At 31.6% G+C, this 27,720-nt stretch overlaps 4 protein-coding genes across 7 annotated transcripts; 2 read left to right on the top strand and 2 right to left on the bottom strand.

The window, feature by feature from the left end:
- Positions 1-1,716: 1,716 nt before the first annotated feature.
- HAT3 (homeobox-leucine zipper protein 3) lies at positions 1,717-5,152 on the top strand. The gene is made up of 4 exons (XM_068621603.2): positions 1,717-2,152; positions 2,466-2,806; positions 3,592-3,671; positions 4,283-5,152. Exons 1-4 carry the CDS (start codon positions 1,993-1,995, stop codon positions 4,617-4,619), a joined length of 918 nt encoding a protein of 305 aa, XP_068477704.2. The 5' UTR covers positions 1,717-1,992; the 3' UTR covers positions 4,620-5,152.
- A 1,880-nt stretch (positions 5,153-7,032) lies between these two features.
- On the bottom strand, positions 7,033-10,621 carry LOC137818283 (actin-related protein 2/3 complex subunit 5A). 2 transcript variants are annotated; one of them, XM_090296565.1, is made up of 4 exons: positions 10,306-10,621; positions 10,125-10,197; positions 9,262-9,362; positions 7,033-7,354 (listed from the first exon to the last, which is right to left on the bottom strand). In XM_090296565.1, the coding sequence occupies exons 1-4, from the start codon at positions 10,401-10,403 to the stop codon at positions 7,339-7,341; spliced, it is 288 nt and encodes a 95-aa protein (XP_090152691.1). In that variant the 5' UTR covers positions 10,404-10,621; the 3' UTR covers positions 7,033-7,338. The 2 variants fall into 2 exon arrangements, with proteins under 2 accessions (XP_090152691.1, XP_068477705.1); XM_068621604.1 differs by having other exon boundaries at positions 7,033-7,338.
- Positions 10,622-12,066: 1,445 nt separating this feature from the next.
- Positions 12,067-16,518, top strand: LOC137818281 (FKBP-like peptidyl-prolyl cis-trans isomerase family protein). Of its 3 annotated transcripts, none has more exons than XR_016516382.1 (7): positions 12,067-12,191; positions 12,616-12,709; positions 12,800-13,014; positions 13,623-13,732; positions 14,613-14,721; positions 14,813-14,950; positions 16,154-16,518. XR_016516382.1 is itself a non-coding variant. In XM_068621601.2 (7 exons), exons 1-7 carry the CDS (start codon positions 12,173-12,175, stop codon positions 16,271-16,273), a joined length of 744 nt encoding a protein of 247 aa, XP_068477702.1. In that variant the 5' UTR covers positions 12,067-12,172; the 3' UTR covers positions 16,274-16,518. The 3 variants fall into 3 exon arrangements, 1 of the variants encoding a protein (XP_068477702.1); XM_068621601.2 differs by having other exon boundaries at positions 14,874-14,950; XR_016516383.1 differs by lacking the exon at positions 12,067-12,191 and adding an exon at positions 12,194-12,284.
- Positions 16,519-17,580: 1,062 nt separating this feature from the next.
- On the bottom strand, positions 17,581-19,889 carry LOC137819557 (uncharacterized). The gene is made up of 3 exons (XM_068623443.2): positions 19,819-19,889; positions 19,521-19,722; positions 17,581-17,867 (listed from the first exon to the last, which is right to left on the bottom strand). Exons 2-3 carry the CDS (start codon positions 19,676-19,678, stop codon positions 17,774-17,776), a joined length of 252 nt encoding a protein of 83 aa, XP_068479544.1. The 5' UTR covers positions 19,679-19,722; positions 19,819-19,889; the 3' UTR covers positions 17,581-17,773.
- Positions 19,890-27,720: the final 7,831 nt, after the last annotated feature.

The raw sequence follows: 27,720 nt of genomic DNA, 5'->3' as shown, positions 1-27,720 counted from the left end.
TTAACACTATTAAATTTAAATTTTTAAGATGTTATAAAAGTTATTAAAAGATGTGTTTGAAAAGTTATTTTATTTAAAAAATTGTCCTTATGACAAAAATATTAAAAAAATTATTAGAATATTGTTACTCTTCATAATATATTTCCAATATTTGAGTGCCTCAATAGAAAAAATATGTTATATCAAAATCCTTATTTTAAGGTAGTGAACTATTATAATAATTAATTTAAAACTAAAAAAAAATTAGGTGATATAATATTTTAAAAAAATATTAAAAGATATATTAGTATAATATTAATTATGTAACTCTTCTGGTTTCACTTTCACTATTTAGTCACAGTGGGACCCATTTTGAATGATGGCACACAAACATCTATCATCTATCATCATCATGATCATGTTCATGATGAGATCATAATTCCAAAGTGAAACCAAATCTTTTTCTCACTCTTCTCATCTACAAATTCAACGGTCAACCATGAAAAATTTCACTTTTTCTTCTCACTTCAACAGAAAACACAAACAAACCACATGACTATCATAAATAAACAGGTAAAGTAATAGCAAATTTTTTTATTCTTAATATAAATAATTGATCATAATAAATTTTAGGATTTTTTTATTATTATTTGTTGCATGGATAGTGTATATTTTTATGTTAAAATAATATAGTTGCTATTTGAATTAAAATTAACATTTAAATAATTTTATAAGAAATATCATTTAAAAAATTAGAATCTTTATTTTTATTTTAATAATCAAACTAACATTATTTATCAAATTAAACGTTTCTTTAAATTAAAAATAACTAATATCATTTCTAAGTTTTTCTTATTTTAATATTAGATTTCAATTCTATCCTTTTAAATTATATATATATATATATATATATATATATATTAATACGAACAGGTATATATTGACAATATACTACATTTTTACACACCGTTATTAATTGAAAAATATTTTTTATAAAATAAATTATATATTTTTAGTACAAATATGTTAAACATTGTACATTTTATTTATATTAATAGTTGAAAATTAATTCTATTATAAATTAATTTTGAAAATTGTAAATTTATTTATATTACTAATTAATTGTAAGCAATTTAAAGTATTTGACTCCATTATAAAAAAAATATAAAAAAGCTCTTAATCGAGATGAAAAAACACAGAAGTTTTAATATTTAATTTTATTTAATGAATATTATTTTCATATTCTATTTAACAAGAAAAATTAAAAAAAAATTGATACAAGATTAATAAAATTAAGTAAATTTTTTTAAACAATGTATAAATTTAATATCCTATTGACAATACACTCTTTTCAAAACAATTATTATAAAAGCTAATAAATTGGATATAAATAGTAATGCATGATTAAACAAATCTACATAAAATATCTTAACTAGCATTGCAACTGAAACCATAAAATTAATCTTGGTCAACTTAAAAAAATATACAAATCTTAAATTAGGTAAGTTACTTCTCTTCTAATTACCCTTGAACCTTGTGCAATAAATGAATTTCCCAACTCTAACAAACAACACTTGAATGCATCATTGTAATTTTTTTTCACCACAACACAACCATGGTTAAAAAACAACCACATTTTTCACATTTTCATGGTATATCTAGGTACCTAAACTTTGAAATTCATCGTATGACAAGGTTGCTTTGTAGTACTAGTACCAGCCATGTCATATGATGATTGAACCAATTTGGCTCTCTGACACAACTCATCATTAAGTCTATTGTGCCTATTTACTCTTTCTCAACTTTCTCTTTCACTCCTCTCCTCTAGTATCCATCTATCTACATCTCTCTTTATATATATATATATATATATATATATATGTATATGTTTCTGTGTTCTTCTTTTTACTGTTCTTCAAAAAGCTTCCCTCACTGTCACCAAAGCCTACCCCATTTTGCTAATCTCTTCTACATAGTCCAAAATCAAACAAAAGTCTTCACTTTGACACAACAATGGGTGAAAAAGATGATGGGTTGGGGTTAAGGTTGAGTTTGAGATGGGGAGAAAATGATGATAATAACATGAATCAACAACACCCTTTCAACATGCACAAGCCTCCTCAACCTGTTCCAAACCAAAGGACTTCTTTCAATAATTTGTTCCATTTCCATGGTAAAGTTTTTACTCACAATCTCTCCATTTTTTTCAATTCATTTCTTCATCCTTTTAACTTGTTCCCTTTCCATGGCTTCTAGATTCCTCCCAATGTTTTTTTTTTTTTAAAACATTTCTTTTTTCTTCTTTCATATGCATGCTTTGCTGAAACAAGAAACCCATTTTTCATGGGCCGAAGAACACTCTCCCTTTGATTTTTTGTTTCATATTTTACAAAAAAAAAGCATGCAATGAGGAACAGGTTTTTATTTTTATTTTTTTATATTTGATATTTAATTTGTGTAAATTAAGAATTTTTGTCATTATTCAGGAGCTTCTCATGTAACAAATCGGAACTCCGAGCCGCCACCGTTTTTCTTTGGAATAGATGTTAACTTGCCGCCGCCACCAACACCAACACCGTCGGTGGTACCATGCGAAGAGGACAATCTTGTGTCTTCGCCGAACAGCGCAGTATCAAGCATCAGCGGGAAGAGGAGCGAAAGAGAGGAGAATGAGAGAGGGTCGTGTTCGCATGGAAGTGAAGATGAGGATGGCGGAGGGTTCGGTGGTGAAGGCGATGGCGACATGTCAAGGAAGAAACTGAGGTTGTCGAAGGAACAGGCCTTGGTGCTGGAAGAAACATTCAAGGAACACAACACTCTGAATCCGGTCAGTCAAAGATAATGAAATTTTTGTAATTTCAATTGCAATGATAATACCTATTTGGAGTAACCAAACTCCTAACTACAAAACTTAGGTACTGTTTCTTTAAGTAATTTTGATGTTTTTTGATTTAGAATTGGAGTTTGTGCAATGTGCTACAAAAAAGTGTTTTTGTCACAGTCAAAATGACATGAAACTGAACAACTTGAGGCTGAAATTATGGTGGCGGTGACATAAAACCAAAAGCATTACATTGCGGCCAAAATGTGGTCTCAGTGATGCAAAATGAAAAATCTTTCGGCTGAAATTAGGGTACGGTGACATGAAACTAAACGCCTTGCAGCTGGAATTGTGGTCATGATGACACAAAACCAGAAACTTTTTGACAGAAATTGCAGTTATGGTGACATAAAACAAAAAAGAAGTCAAACACCTTGCGGCTGAAATTGTGGTTGCGGTCATCTTCTTAAAACCTTGCATAAATTCTTCAAATAAGTGAAGAACAACTCTTATTTGCATACATTTACTTCTTAATCTCAAGTGGATTGACTCTAGTATACCACTTTGTGATAAATCATTCTGGTTTTCTTATTTTTTACAAAATGACAATAAAGTTATTGAAAGAAGTGATTAGAATTGTAAGATCAGTTGCTAAATCAAACTTTTTTTATAATTTCAGGATAGGATGAAGTTTATTCTAAATTATATTTTTTGAATAATAGTTTTCATTTGTGTTGGATGTATGATTCAATATTGACACTTAGTCTTAAAATTATTTTTGTTATTTGTAGAAACAAAAGCAAGCTTTGGCAAAGCAGTTGAATCTGAGTCCTAGACAGGTTGAGGTGTGGTTTCAAAACAGAAGAGCAAGGTGAGGATTCTCATCCAAGGGGCATATTGACACTTTTATATATGATCACTGAATGATAAATATTGTGTGACATTGTTTATTGTCTGTATTTAAACAACTTTCTGTAACATGTATGCCCCACTGTTGTTATCTATTTAGAAAGTTTCCTAGATTCATATCAATGCCATTCTTCTTTAACTAACAGTAACTTCAAGACAACTCCAACATTCATAATGAAATTTGACCAATTTGAGAGTGATCAATAACAACATTTGTGAGACATGAAAAGATATAAGGTTGTAGATGGTTTAGATTTTAATTGTTTTTGAAATAAAACTCGGGCACGGGTAAATAGTGTGTATGCTTGGGCCCACAACACACAGAAACATGTAGTATGTTCGGTGAAGATGAATTTTGAAGTAAAATTTTGAAATCTTTGATGTTCATTTGAGTGCATTAATTTTTTCATTAGTTAAAGGAAGTACACAAATTTCCAATTTTGCGAACTAGTAAACTAAAGTGTGATGATTGACAATGAAAATAGATTTGGCTTTGTTGTTGTGTGGTGCTACTTTGTCTTGCATTGTCTAATGAAAAAAAGGAAAGTGATGCCAATGCTTTTGGTGTAATAGGACCAAGCTGAAGCAGACTGAAGTGGACTGTGAATACTTAAAGAGATGTTGTGAGAATCTAACTGAGGAGAATAGGAGGCTACAGAAGGAAGTGCAAGAGCTAAGAGCATTGAAGTTTTCTCCACAGCTCTACATGCACATGAATCCTCCAACCACTCTTACAATGTGTCCTTCCTGTGAGCGTGTTGCTGTCTCATCTGCATCCTCCTCCTCATCAGCTGCCATGCCTTCTGTGCCACCTCCAGCTAATCACAACCCATTAGGCCCTACCATCCAGCGGCCAGTGCCGGTCAACCCTTGGGCAGCAATGTCAATTCAACGCCCCTGCCGTAATTGATCAATCCTGGCTGCTGAGGTGGTAGGGTAATGATCACGATGGAAACTAAGACATTTTTAGGTGTTAGACAGAAATGAATCAACAAAAATAGTTATGTTAGATGTTGGTTACTCACTAGGTCTTGAGGTTGGAAAATTTGATTTGCTTCCTTGTTTTTTGTTGCACTTTCCTTTTTTATTTATATTTCAAAAATTAATTTCTAGAATGGATAATACTATTCCAGAAATTACTTTTTGGATTGTATAAATACAGTTCTGAAAATACATTCCAAAAACTAGTTTCCAGAATGTAAAAAAAAGTGGGAATTGTGAAGAGAAAAAAGGGAGGCAAATGGAATCATCATGGTTTTTGCTATGAACTCTTTTTGTCTAGGCTTATTTTATTTTGAGCCTGGATAGAACATGCTTTAGTGAACTTTAGGATTAGTAAAGTTTGGATATGTTAAAGTTGTTAGTGTTTTCATATGCTGAATAGTTTTGTTAACCTTGGAAAGATGGAAAGGGGATTGGAATAATGTGTTTTATTTTATTTTATCTGTTTCTTTTCATAGGATTTGTGATGCCACATGGTGAGATGAGAGGTGGGATTTTGTGCAAGGCAGGGGAGGGGGACAGAATCAAAGGGATTCTCATGAAGGGATAATGAGGGTGGTCTCAATTATAAATGATTTTCTCTATCTTTTGCTCTGATTCTCATCTTTTTTGGTCTAATATGCTTGGGACATGGGGTTGGGTGAGTCAGATTGTGGGACTCAACTTTGGCTCTTTGTGGACACTTCATTCTCCTTAAGATGTGGATTTGCAATACCCTTTTTCCAGAAGTGAACAACAAACACCAAAGGTAAAAAAAAATGTGTGGTTACGCACTAGTGAGTGGTGACAGAACTTGTATCATCATCACGGGTGTGTCAAAGTTTTTCAAAGGGAAGTAACTAACAAGCATGATTAAAGGTAGCATCATGGGCCACATCATGCCCATGACTACAACTTTTATGTTGTAACTTTAGCCAATGCTGTGTTTGAGTGTTTTCCTTTTTTGCATTTGACTTTGGTTTTTGGTTTTATTATCAAATTTGTATACAAAGAATTTGTCTATCTATGTGGTGCTGTGTGAAATTTGATCCACTAACAACCCTTTAACTGTTTCTTCCACTCTATTTCTTGTTTCCTGATAAAAGATAATATTACCTCACATATAGTAACATAAAACTTATTTAGCAGTTGCCACATGTTCACTTTTGTTCACCTTTATTTTCTTTCTCTGCTGAGGTTACACAATTCTTTAAGCATGCAAAGCACTAACAAAAAAAGTGTGTTCTAGACATCTTAGATTACATTGACATAGATTATAATTAAAAGAATTATAATGAGTTTGTTGATAATCAAGTTTAATCTAGTAAGTTGTTTGAGTGTTTTTTAACAAATGATTATATATAGTAAATCACCAAAAAAAGGGTAGTTGATTATTGTTGTATTAAAAGAAAAACTATTTTTGAATTAAAAGTGACTGATAAAAAAAGACTATCTTTTAAAATACAGCTGAAATGGAGAAATCAATTCTTTTCCAAAACACTCTCGGGGGATTCTAAGTGTAATTAATATAGTATTTTTATACTCTTTATTTCTTCTGAATTAATCTCGTTCATGTTATTATTTAAGTGAAAGTGATACAATGTTAGTGTTACGTAAAAGTCAGGTAGATATTATTTTCTGACGTAAGCTGCAATTAAACATTTAAAAAATTAATTTAGAGTATAAGCAAAATCAAGGAATGAATTTGCCAACTTACAAAATACACTTAGAATAAAAGTTAACCAAAGTAAAAAAAAATAAAAAATCAATATGCAACTTCCAGGTCCAAATCAAACTGGATAAAATAAAACCTTCACCATTGATAAGTCTGGTGCCACCCTATCTATATTGAAAAATTTAGTAAAACAGTTTTTAAATACACTCTTTTTAATCCATACTTTCTATTGGGTAAAATTCATGAATCTCACTAAATGTGTAAGTTATATTTTTCATTTTTGTAGATTTCATTCTCGAATTAATGAGATTCTCATACATTTTAGCCAATAAAAAAATGTGTTAAAGGGTCCTAGCATGAAGTTAATGAGATTCACGAGTATTTTTTCTGGAACTAGGTACATATTTAGATAATACAGGGTTCTGAAGGAAAAAGTTGACCAATGACATCAAAATTCATTTTAAATTTCAACCTATGGTATGAGTTTAATGTCTGGACATATCTCATTCTATTTGAAAGAATGTTTTACCATCAAAATGTATTGAAGTTCTCCAAAAGTAAGTCAAAACTCTATAGGTCAGGGGAAAGTGTGTTTTGTGAGAATGCTAGAGGTAAGTCATGAAGTTAGAAGCTCCTGTAAAAGTGTTTGAGGTTTAAGATTATACAATGAGCATTGAAAAGGTAAAAGTCATATTACTTTGAATCCAATAATTCAAGATTAATATATTTCCCTGATACTTCACTACATTGACTGCTGTAGTCTTTCATGGACAAAAGAAAAATAAAAAACACCCGAGGAAAAGAACAAAAAATTCAAATATAAAGGTAGTTCAGAAATCAAACTGTATTTACAGTATCAGTCAGGAAACGTAGGATGCAACCAAGTCCTGCTTTCTCTGTCAATTTTTCATGAATTCGAAGACATTGATCACATGTTGGACGATCTCCAGTAGCTAAGCCTCTATACAAGTACCTAAGGCAGATAACCTCTTAGGACAGAAAATGGTGCAAGAATATCATTAGTTATCTACTACTTACAATCATATTGTTAAATACCAGTAGTTATCTACTACAGTTAACTATAATATTGTTAAAAGAAGACTCATTAATGCCTTAACTTTCTTAAAAATCTGAAAGAACAGAAGAAAGTGTTGTTTCAAAGAATTTCTGTTGTGGGAATATCTTAGGTGGAGTTCTTTTTGCTAAGCAAGTTGTAGAGGACATTAGGTATTGGAAAGGGAGAGATTTAGTTACCTTTGAGGTTACAGTTAATGAACCGAGAAGGTAGAAATTAGTTTCAAGTAAAGAGAACCGTGGCAGGTTGCAGTGCTGAACTTATTGCCCTTTATGTTCACTGAGGTGATGAATGTCTTCAGTCATTAACTAATGAAAGGTTGGAAGTGAGGTTCTGTTAAAGGCCTTTTGGTGGAACTAGAGGAAGGTGATGACAGGTGTTAAAGTTCTCAGTTGAATCGGCACATTCGGTTTGGTTTTAAAAACAATAGATAGAGGCATCCCTTTGTGGTCTGCAGACAAACATGCTATCCCTTTTCCTCTAGTAGAAAACAGATATTTTCAGAAATGTTGTGTTTTGTTGTAGGTTTCAAACTTTACAGGAAGTTCATGATCTGCATATTAGTACGGCTAAAAGCAGTCTGATATGCATATTGCTGTTGATTGATTGAGATTTTAAAATGGCCTTTGGAAGATCACTTAAGGAATGATTTTTATGTATTTCCTATATATTATATCTTTTTAAAATTCCTGAGGGTGGCAAAAATTATGGATCACTTAATTTTGGTCATGCAGGAGATTCTAGGAGGGATCATCATGTTAACTTGGAGATATAGTTGTGTGAATGACATTAACTACAAAGCAAGAGTATTTCTACCTGAAATCTAAGAAAATCACAAATGAATTTGAAAGAAATCTGGAGTTTGCTTCAATGAGGGTTGACAAAAAACTATTCACGAGTGAGAGTGATGTTGAATGGATACAATAATCCTGTTGATCCTGAGCAGATACTTGACGTTGACAAAATTATCAATGAGGATCCTAAAATTGTGACTTTTAACATAGACCTCATGCATAACCAACGAAAAAGAATTTTATAGTAAAAATCTCCTCTAATCTGTGGTTGTATTAATATATACAGCGAAGCACAGATTGGAGTCTGATAAATTTGGAATAACATTAACACAGATTGAGAGATTCAAATACACATTTGGCATAGAGTACAGAGTCTTAAATTCAAATTTATATTGGATTTATTAATTAAAGTGTAAATAGATTTGAAAGTTTGTGTCCAGGATCTTGAGGCCTAACTATTGTCTCACTACACACAGGGTTTGTAAGAGATCTGACAGCCAGAGAAAGAAAATAGAGGAACATGATAGCAGAGGTACACCAAAGTCATTCATCAAATTGATCTTTCGAAAGTTATTATAAACATATAACAAGCACCTGAGAACTAATGAGAGATTTAAAGCATCTTACTACAAGTTATTATAAGATAATTTTCTTAAAGAATTGTGTGCAGAGAGTCCAGCTAAGATCCTGTAACTTAGTTATTATGAGTTAATGTATCAACTATAACTGAAATATGAGAAGGGGGAAAATGATGAAGGGCAGAAATGAAAGGGATATGAAAAGGGTGAGCTAGTTATCATTCTATGAAATGACCAAGGAATACATACAGAAATTCTAGAATTCACCAACACACAAGGAAAGTTCTACAAAAAATACTGAAAGAGCATATCGATTCACACACAACAGGCCAAACTGTTCTGGTACAACACATATCATGCAAGAATTTTGTACTGAAAGAATGACAAGCTAGCCAAATTAGAACTAAAAAGTAAAAATGAATTCAAGTAAGATATACTTCACCACTCACTTCATTAGGATATCATAGTACTCAGGATCCAATGAAGAAAGCATCCCATCCACATCTTTTATAGCCATTATAGCTCTATGCACCGCAATCCAATGTGCTGACTGGGAAAGAAAAGAAAAGAAAAGACAAAGGCATAATAAAATATGCCGCGATTTCAAGTTTAAACATATTACAAAAGTTCCATTACAATTGTGCATGTAATAAAAAGAGTAGTCTTTCCAGGTTGAACTTGGACATAAAGGAGGAGGGGGGAACACTGTTTTTGTTACTCAGCAATCAAAATAAAAGGTATTCACAAATATTTAATCACCAAACTCTAAAATGTAAAAAGGAAAACATAAAAAGAAATCCAAAATACATGAAAGATATGGTATGGTTTCAAGAAAATAGAAAACATCAATTGAATTGCACAAGATCTCCAAAGCAACAATAGGGGGCAGAAACTACACATTGTTGCTAGCTGAAAATAGCTTATTAATGATGATAATAACAAGAACAAATTACACCGACACTTCCCATGATTTCTTTGAAATTCACATGAGCTTACTTTTGCTTTTCTACAGTATCTCTCCTTAATTGTTTGAAATAAATTACAATGACAGTTCTGTTATCCATGAGAGGAATTACACTGTGATCCTAAAAGGGGCTACATTAAAAAGCCAGGAATTTTATGTGAATTTCGAAGAAATCATGACTATCAGGGTAATTTTCCCAACTAAATAAACACTGCTTCAGTTCCACAATGATCCAAATAAAATGCAAACGCAAACACTGTCAAAATAACAGTTAAGTATAAATATTTCTTTTGAAAAAAGATGTAAGAAAAAAAATACAAAACAAAATAGTGGGGCTGAGGGAGAAACCTTGCAACGTTCATCCCCAATGATGGCATATGTGCCTTCAAGGGCAGTTTTAAGGGCTTCTACAGGTTTATACCTGAAATTGCATCACAAACCACAGACGATATAATTGTAAACAAAAAACAGAAACAGTTAATTGATGGATGCAGTGATGAGAGGAGAAAAGGAGTAGAGGGGTTGGTACTGTTTGAGTAAAGTTTCGATCTTGCGGGATTTGTGTTCAATTCTGGTAATAATGGCCTCTGCATTATCTGCTTCAACGAACCCTTCTGCATCTGCCATTTTCAATTTTCTTCCTTTCCTCTTCAGAGACAAGCCGAGGGTGGAAGAACCTTACCTCGTCAGGTGGGTCCTATGTTCTTCCTCAAAAACAATGCTTGCTTATTAAAAATTAAAATAAAATAAAATTGAAGAGACAAAGAAATATTAATGGAAACAATAAAAATGTATCAATTAACTATGAGAAAAAAAATATAACATGTGTAAAATGATTTTAAACTGTGATACAATCATAAACAATGTTATATATATATATATATATATATATATAATCAAATTAGACTAGCATGAATTAAGTCAACATGAAATAAATATTACGTGATAACTTTTTCTCATAATATGGCATATGAGGAATTTTGTTTGTTTTAAAGATAAGATTGATGTTTCTTCGGCTATTTTGGTTATTAAAGATTTAACTTGTTTGGTGGGTATGTCTAAAACTTTTATAAAAAATGATATTTTGAATTTCAACTTGATCAAGTTTTTTTTTTATGAATAATTCTTATTGGTAAAGTTCTTCGAGGAAGTTTCCTTTATCAAGTTGAGTTAAAATTTACACTGATGAGCTACTAGGGATATTTTGGTTTTGCTACTTGTGGAAGTATTTTTCGTGGGAGTATGAGAGAATTTATTGGAACTTTCTCTACATTTCTTGAAGTTCAGATTGTTCTGGTTGGAATATAATTCTGTTTTGGTTTGTGCTGCTGCTAGGACAAATGTTCCTTGAAGAATCGATGGAATACTTGTCTTAATTACAGTAGGAAAATCAGGTTTAGGGTTACTCATATTTTTCGTGAAGGGAATGTGTGTGCTGATAAGTTGGCTAATTTATGATTTATTGATAGATAATAATTTTATTGGTATTTTTAGAATTTTTTATGAATATATATAATTTAGTATGTATGGTTTTTGTTAACATATGAACTTTGACCTAATCCTCTCTTATTTTTGTATTTTTTTTTAATAATATTTTTTTTCATGTGATAAATTTTTTTTTACACAATTTAATATATTTAATTAAATTATAATATGTTAAACTTATAATTGTATTGAAAATTTATATCACATAAATTATATATAAAACCTTTATGTTCATATGAACTTATTTTAATACATATATAAAAATTAAAATTGATATAATATATATTCAAACTATACTAAATTATTCAATTTTAATAAAATTTGACATAAATAATTATGATAATATCAAATTATAATTTAATAATTTAATTAACAAAAATTACTTTTATATATAAAATTATTATGGTATAACATTTGATATATCTTTATATATAAGTTTTATAATAATTATTTCAAAAGTCATAGAAATAATAATTTATAATGAGATTACATGGAATAAAAATTAAATTCTAAAATTATCTTGACATTTTAAATGCAAATTAGTATTTTTATCTAGCAGTTGAGTTTTAGTTACATATTATTATCTTAATTATTTGTGTTTAGATTTGTTAAAAAAAGATTAAGAGAAATTATGTTTTTTAATCTATTAATTTTCTACTATTATCGCTGGTAATCCTTATGTTTAAAATCGAATCTAGCAATAGATTTTTTTTTAAAAAAAAATATTAATAGAATTAAACAATTGATAGTAAAATAATTTATGTTGAATAAAGTCTTAAAAATTTAACAAAAGTGATTGTGTAAAGTAAAAAATGATCCAATTTTTGTTTATTTGCTTAAGCAGCAAACAGAGTAGATAACGTAGAAGCAACAGGAAACAGGTGTTGTGCTTGCTTCTACTCTCAGAGGCTATGTTGTCGTCTTTTCGTTGTAAGTCTTTCTGAGACACCCTTTGCATCAAAGTCCCAATTCCACCTTAAATATATCTCTATGTTTATGTTCAGTGTTCTGTGAACTATATTGGTATTATGCTTCTTTTGATGTTAAAGTTAGTATATTGTGCCTGTCCAAATCTTTAGCATTTGGGTGTAATGTGATGCTGGGGTTTGATGCCACTTTCCTTTTCCCTTCCCAGTTTTACTTTTCTCATATGATGGTAGAATCTTCTAGTTCTTGTTGGAATTTCACATCCCAGTTTTGTGATGGTGTAAGAGAAAGTGAAATTTAATGTTAATAGTAGTTCTTTGAACAATTTTGGAGCTGGCAATGCTGCTTTAGGGTTTACATGATTAGGCAACAAATTAGGGAATGGAAGTTTTTGCAGGTACTAAAAGGGTTTTACTGTTTTGGGCAGTGAACTTCCCTTGTGCTGTACAAGGAACTATATTTTCTCAAAGGAAGCAATTAACTCATGGATGCACAAACCAAAATTCAAAGGATTATTACCTGTAAGAGAGTGGCATGTGGACTGATATTCTTTTGTGAAATTTCGGTAATGGATTGTGATTTGGTGTGTTGTGTTTTGTCTGTGAGGATAGAGTGCAGGATAGTTGCATGTTGCATTCTGAAAAGCCATTGAGGAGAACACTCTTCCTTTCTGTCTTGGTCTCAACTGGTTTTTTTCCAACTTTGTCTTCTTATGGGAAGACAAAGGGTAAGAATCCTTACGACGAAAATCGGTTGCTACAACAAAATCGGCGGATACAGAAAGAAAACAATGCGCCAGAGGAATTCCCAAATTTTATTAGAGAAGGTGATCATTATTTTTTCTTTTATCAATTTAAAGATCTACTTATAATTTAGCTAGCTATATATGCTTTCCAGTTTCCGTTCCATAATGTCTGGCTTACATTTGTTTCTTGCACATGATTATGTTACTTTCTATGGTATATGCTGCAAATCTGACCATGGTTTCTGAGCTTACATTTGTTTTTGACACATGATTGTCTTACTTTCCATGGTATATTCTGTAAATCGGACCATGGTTTCTGAGCTTAGTTTTTGGCACATGATTGTCTTACTTTCTGTAAAACTTGTTCACACAAGGCAAACGTTGTTCAGAGAGACTACCCAGTGAATAATATCTTTAAGAATTTGGTTCTTAACTAAGTCCAATGACGTCTATGATCCACGTAACTGACTTCATTTTACGGGATATTGTTGTTGTTATTATGTTACTTTCTAAGTTTAGTTAAACAAGTTCTAGTACTTTTTACACTGGCCGCTGGTTAGTGTTTCAATTGTGCTGTCTACTGAAGTTCAGTGAGTTAAATTTAGGAGCCTAGTGTGAAATTCATTTGTTTTGAACCTCTTGGATGGTTTTTTGGATATGATGGTCTGATTTATTGTTATATATTTCAGGTTTCCAAGTTAAAATAGTATCTTCAGAGAACTATGTAAAGAGTGACTCAGGGCTCATATACCGGGATTTTGTAGTTGGTGAAGGTGATTGCCCAAAGGATGGTCAGCAGGTTTTTTTCTTTTCTTTCCAATCTACTGCTTTTTTTTTTTCTTTTTAAATGAATATTTATCAGTAAATTAGAAAGGTTGAAATTCTGGTGTTAAATTCAGATTATGATAGGAAATAACATCCCTACAGTTAAGGGGAGGATATATCAGGATCAAATCAATTGCTGATACTTTGTTATTGTAGAAATAGGTTTTTTTATTCCTTTTTTATTTATATGATGTAATTCATTAACGTGAGAATTAGAACAAAGTTTTATTCCCTTCCTACTTACATGCTATCTAGAGCATTAGGTTCGATCCTAAAACAGTAAAACCACCATGGCTGATTCCAGTTCATTCCCATCAAATGGTAGTAGCAACGCGGTGTTGTTTTGAGGAATATCTTTAGTTTGTTGAGATGGGAAAATTTGGAAATTGATATTTAAGTTTGGTTTTGTGTAAACTAATGATGTCAAAGTTATGTATTTCGAGGAATTTGCTTAGTAAGTCAGCCAAAATATTACGGCAACAGCATTTTACTTCCTTCAAGAATTTTTGCAAGAAATTTTGTGAATCTGCATTGCTGGGTTCTTCTTAGTGAAATTAATAAGACCATATGTGATTTCTGTGTTACTAAGCTTTCTTAATTTTAGTGTATAACAAAATAAACTCCTAGTCAATGCAAAATTTTACCCTTTTTTAACATTGTTTTATCATCTGTCAAGGATTAGACTATTGTTAGGTGAGATGGTGATTGGTTGAAAGTGGGAAGCAATCTAAAAAATGTCATTTTCAGCTGCAAAACTGGAACTTTTAGGCACTAGGAGTAGGCACTAAATTTTGAAGCATGATTTGTATGCACAAATTATTTTCGCTAATTTGCTTGTAAATCATGCCTTGCAGGTCACTTTTCACTATGTTGGTTATAATGAATCTGGTCGTCGAATCGACAGCTCTTACATGCAGGGTACTCCTGCCAAAATCCGCATGGGTACCAAGGCATTAGTTCCAGGTTAAATTTTTAGACTAAGTACCGTCAATTTCCTTGCAACTTTATGAAAAAAGTATTCATCCTTTGCTTGATTTCTGTCTCTCCCTTAAAGAACCCAAAAGGGGAGGAAATTAGTGCAGAAGGAAGTGAGAAAAGTACATTTTCTAATGTAGGATTTGAGGAAGGAATTAGAGACATGAGACCAGGTGGGAAGAGAAGAATCATCATCCCCCCTGAACTTGGACCACCAGTGAGTTCCAAAATATCTCATTTTTCTTTTATCACCTTTCTTAACTGATTTTGGTTTTTTTTTTCCATATTATATGATATTGACTGCATAGAACTTCATCCATTCTAAGGTCGAAGAAATTATTGTTGCATTTTACTCACAAAATTGTCATGTATTGACAATTTTCAACAATGAAGGCCTCTAATTCAACTTTGAGACATGATAGGATCTAGTTAGGACAAAATAGATGTGTTGATAAAAAATGAAGGAATAGTCTTTGGGAGTTTGAATATATACAGTTTCGTTGGATCTCTGGTCAAGAAAACAGCATACCTAGTTCCATACAGAGTTATATTGAAAATTATTATATTGTCTATTTTCTGTCAATAGTTACTGTTTCCTTTATTTTATGCCTAATGTCATTGTATTAGCAAGTAATTGATAAATGTGTATACATTTCCTGAATGGATTTTAGATTATCTTTCAATAATGGCTGACACAATGTTGGGATCAGAATGCTTAATTTATGCACACTCCTTACCCCCAACCATGAGAGCAGCTTGTTATGATTAGTCATGATCCTTTCTTTTAAGTGGGTAAATTTTGATCTTAGACACCACCAAATGCAGAAGAAATTTTGTCAGAATAGTGAAGTAGTCTATTACTTGGATCCAACTTACTCTTTTTGCGATAACTAATCTAAACTGTTATCATGAGATTCAATAATATGTTTATGTGTGTTATTAATGGAGAAGAAAGAAGAAGAAAAATGGAGTTGTTCTATGGTTTGCAGCAACATTTGTTTGAAATACAGGAACCACCACCAGGATAGGGAACACTTAAGCAGAATTTGTGACAAGCATTGTTGTCTGGGCAATGCCCCTCGGTGATGGAGCAAATCAACCATGGTTCAATAATATGTTGAATTCGCTAAAAATAAAACAAAAATATTAATATGTTGGAGACTATTACTTGGAAGATTGAACCTCTACTTTCCCCCCTCCCTATTTCTCTGCATAAAAATTTTCATTTCAATATTAAGTCCAAATTGGAGTGAAGTATAGATTTCAATCAGATTCCTGAGCACTTTTTTAACAATAACTCATCGATTTACTAAGACTGTCTAATTTACAGTTCTTGCACCTGCACTGAACTTCTCTCAGAAGCACAATTTCAAAGTAAGTATTCTCTCGAGTAGAATGAGTGATGTTTTGTGTTCTGCAGGTAGGACCTTCAACCTTTTTCAGCGCAAAACAGTTTGAAGTTTTTGATGTTGAGCTATTAAGCGTACAGAACTGTGAAAGGAGGACGGTAGCCTTTTACTCAGATGTCATTTGCAATTGAGACAAGGCTGCCATTTGAGTTGTCTAAAGCATGACCACCGAAAGCATAAAGCACAGATTATTCTAGCTAGGAACTCAATTATGATTGCACTATATAGAAATAGTAACTCTCACAACTTTTAGCTTCTTGCTTTGAGGCAATCATCATTTGACATTGTTAAGATATTTTCTTTTTCTCTAATTTGTAAGTTGTTAACCTTGTCAATCATCAAAAAAGGCTACAGACATACAGCATTCATTGGTAAATTTGTCATGAGTTTTTCACAGTTGTAGGATCCTGTTATCTTTGTTTGATTGGATCACAAATCAATGACAGCTTTGTAGCATGGACATGAAACGGTTCCATCCTTATATGATAAAAACAGGTTACTAAACCAGAAAGTACTTTCCACTTCTGCTGAACAAAATGGCTTTAACTTTGACAATACATAAGCACCCTTTATATATTTGTTTCCATATTCAATATTTAAATCCACCTACACCGTGCTTTTGCATGTTAATTGACACACTCAAGTGCATCAGTCATGTGAATTAGAAGAGTTAAGCCATTTAATAAAGGGATTATCATTGCCAACATTGGTATCATGTAATTGTTTCCAATAGCCAGTTTCCAACAATCGTGCGTATCATAGACATACTGAATGAGAATAAACTTCACGACATTACTGTCTGTTGTTTCTTTTTATTTTACACACTGATAATTTTAGTCTGTTGTTGTTTCTTTAATTTTACACACAATTTGATATCTTCAATTAAAAGCATAGTGCGTTTCTTTCAATGTAAGAGTTATTGACAGCTTTCATAGTTCAACCGCTTTAAGATTTTAACAAGGTACATAGTGAATCTCATTACAAAAATTCAAAATAATTAACCTAATGATGTTTAATGTTTAATCTTCAAAATGAATCTATATATTATATCATTATGAATTATATAAATTGACAATCAAGATTATGTGAATAAATATGACTGAGTTTTTTCTTTGTAAGAGAAATAATGTTTCTCATACCTAATTCAAAATGATTTGTTCCTAATTTCTGTAATTAAAATAAAACTTAAACAATAATTTTGAATTTTTAGAAAATAACTGTATTTGTCATTTTTAAATCTGTATTAGAATCCTCTTAAAATTGTCAGAGACCCAACAAATATTTTTTTGAATTGACCAATATGTATCATACGCGTGTCTCTGTTTGATATGTGTATCCGATACGAACACGCCATTTGAACACGTCATTGGAAATGTGTTCGAACTTCTTAGATTAATTAGGCATAAATGAACCTCCGAAAGAAGTTATGCTGCTGGAATGACTAAATGATGTACGTAACTTTCCTTAGGCCTTGAGTACCTTCAAATGTACAACAAACATGAATAGTATTTGACAGGTATGCAGTCCCATTTAACATCTTAATTCTTATGTTCTTTTTAGGTGATGGGATGAGTGCAAGTTGCTCCAACAGCATACATGTATTTCTGCCTTCAAAATTTGGCAAAGTTATGCTAAGCATGCTTAAACAACTTCATGCTGAGCCAATGAAAGTACACAGCAACCACTATGATAGGAAGACTCAATGGCACCAAGAAGCAATAGTACCTGTTATATTTGTCAAAAACATAATCAGGAAATGATAAGTTTTTCTGTCTTACTCAGGTAGAGACAACAGTAATTACAGAGATAACAGACAACAATAATTACAGAGATAACAAAAATTGGTAATACAAAAACTATTGCAACAACACATTTTATTCCAACAATATATGTAATTGTCAATCATTATCAAAGACGTCATTTATTTTTCTCATTTTAGTCCGAGAATCCAGAACAGGGTGATGTTTTGGTGGTGGTAAACCGTGACAAAAAGTAGAACACCTAACTTAAGGCATTAATCCATATCAACCATACAGCAATTACAACAATCTAGACCCAAGTTTGGAGGATCTCAAGCCCTAATGAAAGAAAGAAAGAATCACCTAGGAAGCTAGGACAAACATCATTCTGGATCAATCAAGAAATGGTATTTCACTAACTACTTAATCATAAAAAACAGCTTCTCTCCTCATCTCCACCATTTTGTTTCTTCTGATTTGATCATTTCCCTAACATTTTTCCAAAAAGCATCATCAGTGGGGCTATTATGCTACCAAATTCACTGCCTTAATAAGAAGATATCCAAGCTGTTTGGTCTAGACTGCAATAGAGTACAAAATCTTTAACTAGTGCAGACTTGATGCTACTATAATGCAGTTCCGTGACACCAAATATCACCCCCTAATTGTAGAGAACTAATGAGAGTTATCTGGGGATTTCAGGCATTGTTCTGGTATATTCTTTGTTCCCATAAGAGCAACTCCATTGGACATCATTACGGTCACAAAATCAAGGTATTATTTGCTTTCGAGCTCAAACTTGACTCTAACTTCAAAAGACATTACAGTGGGTTTAAGAGAGAAAGATATTTATGAATTACTATTGTCCTCGACTCCTAGTTGACTACACTAAGGGACTTGAGTGGCCTAGGAACTCTTACCTCAAGTGTCAATGATCATTACAAACTTGCTGGACATTGCTAGGGTTAATGCATCAAGGCATTGTTCCTTTAGAACTTGGATTCGAATTTGTCATGGTTTTTTTCTTAAAATATAGTTAAGAAAAATGGTATACATAAAATATTATTGATCTTCACTACTAAGTCATATGTGACTTTTGAGTGTATCAATACAACTTTCATTAGCCACAGACACTCATTCTAATATATATCTAAAAACCAAACACTTTTCCCCCTCAAAGATGTATGAAACAAGCATACTCAACATGGTGCAATCCTCAACTTTTCACTTCCCAGATACACAAAATGACAAAAAAAGTCAAGAACACAATCCCATCTAATTATAGGGTTTAGGGTTTAGAGTCATCACCAAACCCAAATTCTAAACTAAGAAAATCAGATCCTTGTCATGAATGGCACATACTGTAACCTTTTACCGTCTATCATGATTCATGAATGACATGTTCACGAAACACGGTATAACACACTGACTATCATCAGCATATGAAACAAAACAACAATTAAAAAGAAAAAGAAAACAAATCCATCACAGAACATATTGCAATTTCAAACCGTTATTATGTTCTACACTCTTTTATCATACCATCTCCAAAATCCAACAACCATGCTGAAAAATTACTGACATGAAAACCAACTCATAGAATCATGTGAATATAAGGAGCAGTCAAGTAGTTAATTACCAGTCATTTTGCACTGCAGAAATGAGGGGAACATGAGAAGGTGGCAGAAGCTTGGAAATCACAGCAACAAAGAAATACCCAACAAAGAAAACAGAGCCAATTGACAGAAACAAACATCCCCACAATTTTCTCTCATCAAATGAAGCCAACCAACGCATAGAATCACCCAACCTTCACCACAATCAAAAACCTCAAGAGATTTCTGAAAACAAAAACATGAGAATAAAAGATTTGAGCTTTATATTATAATTATAAATTATAAATGGGAGCTTATTTAAGCACAAAGAAAAGCATCCACCTTTGAAACTTCAAGATTGTTACGTCGATAACAGTTTACGGACTTGAGGAGCCTTTGAAAGTAGATTGGGTTTTGTAGTAAAAAATAAAAATGACATTTTTAGTCCCAAATTTACAATAAATTTGGTTTTCATAAAAAAAACTATTTTAATCCCTTAAAATTGGAAAAAAAATACTTAACACTAAATTTAAGAGACTAAATGATTTTATAAGATGTTTATTTAGCTATTCAAATTTAGTATTTATGATTAAATTGTATTTTTCTTTAAATTTGAGAGATTAAATTTTTTTTTTTAATTTGGTGGACTAAAGCATGATTCACCTACAAATTTAAGAACTCAAAATATAATTAAATTCTAAAAAATAGTTTTGGTTTTTGTGTATTTTTCATCTTTTTCTTAGATTTTGTTTAAATGATTAGTAAAAATATGGGCAAAACAAGGAAAATAAAGACAAACAATATGAGAAAACAAACTTTTTTTAAAGAAAAATTTTAAACGAAGAAATATTTACACATTATTCTATAAAGATAAAATATATTTGTAGGTTATCTCCAATTACAATTAAGTAATACTATTTAACAAAGTTTATCTTTGGAATTTTAATTTTTTTAACCAAACTTCTTACCTATTGAGAAATGCCTACTATCATATTATAGAAAGAGGTTTTGTTTTAAATACATGTGTATTCAAAAGCATTTCTATATATTTAAAACTCATACAAAGAAAATTGAGAATCTTTTATTGTTTTTTTTATCATATTGACCTAACTAATGTAGGTTATCTATATTAGGTTATAAATTTAGAGGTGAATATAAATAAAAAAATTATGTTGATGAAATAAGCACTAGAAAAAGAAAAAAAAAAACTTTAAACCAAATAGATTAGAATGGGTTTGCCACTCCTAATTTATTATCTATATTTATGAATTCATATTATTTAAAAATAATATGAAGGTTGAGGAAACAAATAACTCCTTAGTTATTTTTATATTTAGATTATAATGTAGGAACTAATTGAAGGAAATAAGAGGAGTCAAAAGGTTGTAGAAACTAATTGAATGTAATTGCACAATAATAGGAATAATAACATAGCCCTATAAACTGACCATTAATACAATAATAACAGAGTCAGTATAATAGTTTAAGGTAATAAAATTAGAATTAATAATAATAAAATCAGAATTAATAACCAACATCCTCCCTTAATTCTTAATTCGGATTTGGAACAACCTTCATGCTCAATAGATCTCTTAACTTGATGAAAGCATTGATCTTCAATGGCTTAGTGAAAATATCTGCAATATGATCTTCTGAGTATTCCAATTTGATCATGTTCTTCCCAACTTGGTCTCGCAGGAAGTGATATCGAATATCAATGTGTTTACTTCTTTGATGAAAAACCAGATTCTTTGCAAGATTAATTACAGAGACATTGTCAACATAAATCTTAATTGGAATATCTAGATTAAAACCAATTTGAGTCATGATATTGTTTTTCTCAATCGCCATCAATTCTTCATTCATAGCCTTTTGCCATTTGGGGTGTTGAATGACATCTGCAAGTCTCACATGTTCTGAATCTGTAAGAAAAGCAAAGTGAACTAAATCTCCATTGTCATCAACTTCATCATCAAGATTTACTTCACAATTTTGAAGGTGTACAGGTTGTCGTTGTTGCCTTCTTGGTCGCTCCATCATAGTTGCAATTGGAGCGCAACTTCAGGTTGAATTACAACTTCAGATTGAACTACAGCTTTCGGTTGAACTACAACTTCAGGTTGAACTGCAGGTGCTTCAAGAGTGACTCCATCTTCCACATCATTATTTAAAACGTAAATATATCATTTTTTTTAATCCATTTCAGCTGCTGCATTCCATTTCCATTCTTCATCTTCGGCAAATGTAACATCACGACTGACAATCACCTTTTTTGCCATTTGATTGTATAATTTGTATCCTCCATGCTTATATCCAATGAAAATGGTCTTCACTGCCTTATCATCCAACTTCGATCTTGCTGCCTTGCGGACATGGGCATAAGTAATTGACCCAAATACCTTCAAGTGTTGCACATTGGGTTTGAATCCACTCCATGCCTCAATCGGAGTTGTGTTAGGAACACTCCGAGTGAGTGATATGTTTATCAAATATACCGCATATGTTATGGCCTCAGCCCAAAAATAATTTGGCATACCTTTTGCTTTAAGCATGCTCCTCGCTATGTCCGTGATTGTTCTATTCTTTCTCTCGGCAACTCCGTTGTGTTAAGGTGTGTAGGGACATGTTATGTTATGTTGCAACCCAATTTCTTCACAATGCCACTTGAACTCATTAGACTTGTACTCACCTCCTCCATCACTACGCACCATCTTAATTTGTCTGGCCACTCTGTCTTTCAACAAAAGCTTTAAATATTTTAAAGCAGTGGAATACCTCATCCTTGCTTTTCAATAGATAAATCCAGGTTTTCCTTGAAAAATCATCAATAAAGGTTAAAAAAATACTTATTACCCCCAATTGATGATATGTTTATCGAGCCACAAACATCTGTATGAACAAGCTCCAAAGGAAATTTTGCACACCAAGGCTCATTAACAAATGGTATCCTGTGATTCTTTCCAAAAATGCAAGCCTCACACAATTGATCAAGGTGATGAATATGGGGTAAACCATTCACTAAATTTCGTTTGGAGAGATTTTCCAAACTTTGAAAATTTAAGTGCCCAAAGAGTAAATGACATAACCACGATTCATTATTCACTATTGCATTCAAGCACTTGAAATCACTCATATAAATCTCTACTGGAAAACATGCGGTTTTTTTTATAAGAAGGTTTTAAGAATCAAATTTATTTTCAACAGATTACTTTTCATATCAGGTACATAGAAAACATCATAGATGTACTTGTGATCACCATTTTTCAATGTGATAGAAATTCGCCCTTTTCCAGTCACCGAAATGAACCTGCCATCACTGAATTTCACTTTTGTGCGAAATGAGTCATCCAAATATGCAAACAACTCTTTCTAACCACACATATGTGCAACTTGTATCCAAATACCAAGTCTGATTGTTTGGAGTTTCATTTGATGTGGTTGCCATCAATACTGCATGATCCTCTTCATCTTGTTCGTGATTACTATCTTCTTGAGCACAATTGGCAGCATGATTATCACCTTTTGATCTGCAATCATTTGCATAATGGCCGCGTTTATGACATTTATAACACTCCACATTTGATTTATTATAAATGTCTCCTCGTCCTCCGCGGCCACGTTCTTCGTGCCAAAAGTTATTTGAACTTGGAATGTGATTGAAACCAGTGTTGTTTTGCTCAACGCCTCCATGATTCTAGCCACCACGACCTTTGCTGGAATAGCTACCACCATGTCCCCGTCCTCTGCCTCGTGAACTACCGTGTTTATTATAGGAGCTACCAATTGAGGCTTGTGCTTGTAAAGTCTGTTCAATTGGTTTTCAATATTGTCATTCATCCGCTGCTCATGCGCTTGTAGGGAACTAGACAATAACCTTATTGTCATTTTTGAAATGTCATTGACCTCTTCAATTGCGACAACAACATGTTCAAATCTGGGAGTTAAAGATCTCAAAATCTTCTCCACCTTTGTCTGCTCCGAATGTGTTTCACCATTGGTCTTCATCTGATTTGTCAAGGCAAAAACTTTATTTATATAGACATCAACAGTCTCTGTGGTTTCAATCTACAGCAGTTCATATTGGCGTCTTAGGGTTTGAAGACGCACCCTTTTGATCTTGTCATCACCTTTATAATTGGTTGACAAAATGGTCCAAGCCTCACTTGCAGCTCCTTCTATTTATTAAAACGTCTCGTCATTCATCCCTTGATGGATGAGATACAAAACCTGATTGTCTTTCTTCTTCTGATCACGATGCACTATTCGTTGCGTCTCAGTTGCATTAGCAGCTAATGCAGACACTCCACTCTCAACGACATCCCATAACTCATGATAATTAAACAAAACTCTCATTTGCACACACCATCGATTGCAATTTTTTTCATGAAGGATATGGACTGATAATTGGGTAAAGTTCATGATAATGGACTAGCTCTTGATACCAGTTGGAGGAACTAATTGAAGGAAATAACAGGAGGAAAAGGTTGTAGAAACTATTTGAACGTAATTGCAAGATTGCAAAATTGTTGAACTGATCTTATTAATTTTGATTTACTTCGATAATATATATAATAAAATTACAATTACTGGAAGGTATAAAATAGGAATACTAACAACCCTATAAACTGATCATTAATACAATAATAACGGTATAATAGTTTAAGGGTAATAAAATCAGAATTAATAATAATAAAATCAGAATTAATAACCAACACATTACTAAAATTGTCAATTTTTAATTAGGTGATTAGTTCACAAATTAATTCGTTAAAATAATGAATAGTAAAAATATATAGTTGCATTATTTATTTTCTAAAGTAAAGGTTACCATTACTCATTTTAAGAAAATATTTTACTGTTAGAGTAGTTGGTTCACTTGAAATTTTGTGTGTTTAATCCACTTTTAAATTTGAATTTTGTAAAATAAAAAGATAGTATTATTAATTTTATAAAGCTTTAGCAAGTTTATAAATTCGGTATGAAATGTAGTGTAATTAAAATGATATTTAAAAAAAAAAAAATTTCATTAAAAATCTCTTATGATAAAACATTTCATTTTGAGATATTTAGAGAAAGACAAAGATAACTCCTCACAATTTTATTCAAACAAGAAATTATAGTACTAAAATATTTGTAAAACTGTATAATCCTCTTCACAAAAGGTTATTTAGATAAAACTATATTAGTGAGAGTTTCACTCATCTATTTCTAATTTATCTCTAATAGCTTTCACTTTCTCCTCACTCACCTTATCCCTTCCAAATTCATCACAAATTCCAAGACAACTAGTCCAATTTATCCTTATATTTAGTATATGTATAGGTTTAAGATATTATATATATATATATATATATAATCAAAATATATAATTAAAAACTTAGAAATAAACAAAATATTTCAAAATAGGATGCATAGATATGTTAAGATTATAGGAGCATTTTGATCTCTTTCATTATATTCTTATTATGATTTCTTTCATTTTACTTTTAACTATTTTATTAGTTTTCAAATTATTTTTTAATAGAAAATGAAAAATATAAAATTTAATTGTGTTTTTAATATAGATTAAAAATAATTAAGTAAAAAAATTGATTTTTCTATTCATAACTAAATTGATTCATATATACATAATTTTTGTTTTCAAATAAAAAAAATTCAACTAATACTAACACTAATTCTCATATGTGGTTAAAAGGCATAATAATTTTAGTGGAATTCATAGATTACAGACTGATAACAGTGTTATTGAGGATTCTAAACTCATTACGAATCATATTTTGAATTTTTATGCTGAGTCTAATTCTAATGATCAGGCTACTGACAGTATGAAAGAGTTTATTTGTACTTATATCCCTGAAACGGTTTCCTCTGAGGAGAATATTATCTTGATTAAATGCCCGAATTATTTGAAAATAAAAAATGAAACTTTTAATCTTAATGGTAATAATGCTACTGGTTCAGACGGTTTTGATGGTGTTTTCTATCATTTTTGTTGGGAGATTATTGGGACAAATGTTTGTAAAGATGTTCAACAATTTTTAAACAAAATTGGATTCTTCCTAGAATGAAAAGTAATGTGGTTTCTCTTATTCCTAAGACTCAGGCTGATGAATCCATTAAAGATTTCAGGCCAATTGTTGTCGCTAATTTCAAATTTAAGATTATTTCCAAAATACTTGTGGATAGACTTGCAATTGTGGCTACTAGAATCATTTATCCTAATCAATATCAGTTTGTGTAGGGTAGACATATTCATGATTGTATTGGTATTGTTTTTGAAGCTATTAACATGCTTTATAAAAAAGTTAAAGGAGCTAATGTGGCTTACAAAGTTGATATTCATAAAGCATTTGACACTCAGAGTTGGAAGCTCTTAGTGTTAGTTTTGACACGCTTTGGTTTTCATCCCTCATTTACACTTTGGTTTTCATCCCTCATTTTTCGGTTGGATTAGTACAATCCTTCATTTAGCTATGCTTTCTATCAGGATAAATGGTGGTTTGGTGGTTTTTTTCCTTGTAGTAGAGGTGTGAGACAAGGTTATCCATTATCTCCCTTACTTTTCTACCTCGTAGAGGAAGTTCTAAGTAGAGGTATCTCTAAGCTTGTGAATGATAAGAAGATTCAACATATGGCTAGTCCACAAGGTTATATCACTCCCTCTCATATTTTATATGTTGATGACATATTTGTTTTCTATAGGGCAGATAATAGGTCCCTTAGAAATTTGAGTATTTTTCTTAAAATATATGATGATTTTTCGGGTCAATATGTTAATAATTCTAAGAGTAGCTTTTTCACCATGGATACTTCTGCAAGATTTGTTACCAAAATTCAACGTCTTCTTTCTTGCAGTCATGGTTGTTTACCTTTTAATTATTTAGGGTGTCTATCTTTATTGGTGCTCCAAAGTGTCAATTTCTTCAACCTCTGGTTGATAAAGTCAAATTGAAGCTAGCATCTTAGAAAGGGAAATCTCTTAGCATGACGGGGCATATCTAGTTGGTGAATACAATGATTATTGCTTTCTAACTTGTAGTTTTAATATGTATAAATGGTCTGTTTCTATTCTTAAGCAAGTTGAGCAATGGTGTCAAAATTTTATTTGGATTGGTGATATTATGAAAAAGGCATAGCTGCAGTTAATTGAGCTAAGATTTGTTCTCCACTTGAGAATGGAGGATTAAAGATTATTAAACTTCACCATGAAAATAACGCGTATCTTCTTAAGCTTACTTGGAATTTCGCTTATAGTAATAAGACTTGGTCTCTTCTTCTCTTGAAAGCCTTCTTAAATCAAAGTACAAGCTTAAAATGACTTATAGATCCTCCTCTATTTGGCCTGAGATTAAACAGTTTTATGACACTATTCTTGAACATACTTCTGAGACTATTTGTACAGGTACTTTATTAATTTCTGGATTGATAAATGGTGTTCTATTACTTCTTTATCCAACATTGCAGGGGTACCTGATGGTTCTAGCATCTCGGATACAATTTCCCAATTCTGGACTGGTAATGATTGGAATATTCCATTGTCTTTACAGCAGATGCCTCATTTTTTGAACATATCATGATTAGACAGGAACAAGATATTCCTAATTGGATTATGGACAAGTCTGGTCGTTTCACTCTCAAATTGGTGGTTTCTCTGCTTTCCTTGATGCTCATACTGCTTTGGTTGCTGAGTTTTATGGAGTTATACATGTTATTGAAAAAGCTCAAAAGATGGGTCCTACTAATTTATGACTTGAATGTGATTCTGCCTTGATTTGTATTGCATTTACTGCTAGAACTAAGGTTCCTTGGATGTTTCGTAATAGGTGGAACACTTGTCTTAATTATTGTGGGAAAATCAAGTTTAGGGTTTCTCGCGTTTTTCGTGAAGGGAATGCTTGTGCCGATAAGCTTGCTAAGTTAGGATTTATTCATAGAGAACAATTTCATTAGGTATTATAGGCTTCCATGTAGTCTTTTCTTAGAGTTCTTTATGAATAGGTATAAACTACCTATGTATCAGTTTTATTAATATATGGGTTTTTGTCTAGTATTCCCATATTTACTTGTATTTCTTTTCTTTTTTTTTCCTTTAATAATATTTTTTTCATGTGGTGGCAAATGATTGTTGTTACTTGAGGTGTTAGCCTAACTGAGATGTCAAGTTTCATAGTGATGTCTAACATGAGAGATTTTATAAAAAAAATTCTAATATATATATATATAAGATCAAATAATAATAAGATA

Source organism: Phaseolus vulgaris, chromosome 10 (assembly GCF_051622355.1).
Source record: "Phaseolus vulgaris cultivar YP4 chromosome 10, ASM5162235v1, whole genome shotgun sequence".
In the NCBI taxonomy this organism is placed as follows: Eukaryota; Viridiplantae; Streptophyta; class Magnoliopsida; order Fabales; family Fabaceae; genus Phaseolus; species Phaseolus vulgaris.
This window is presented reverse-complemented; position numbering and strand designations above follow the sequence as displayed.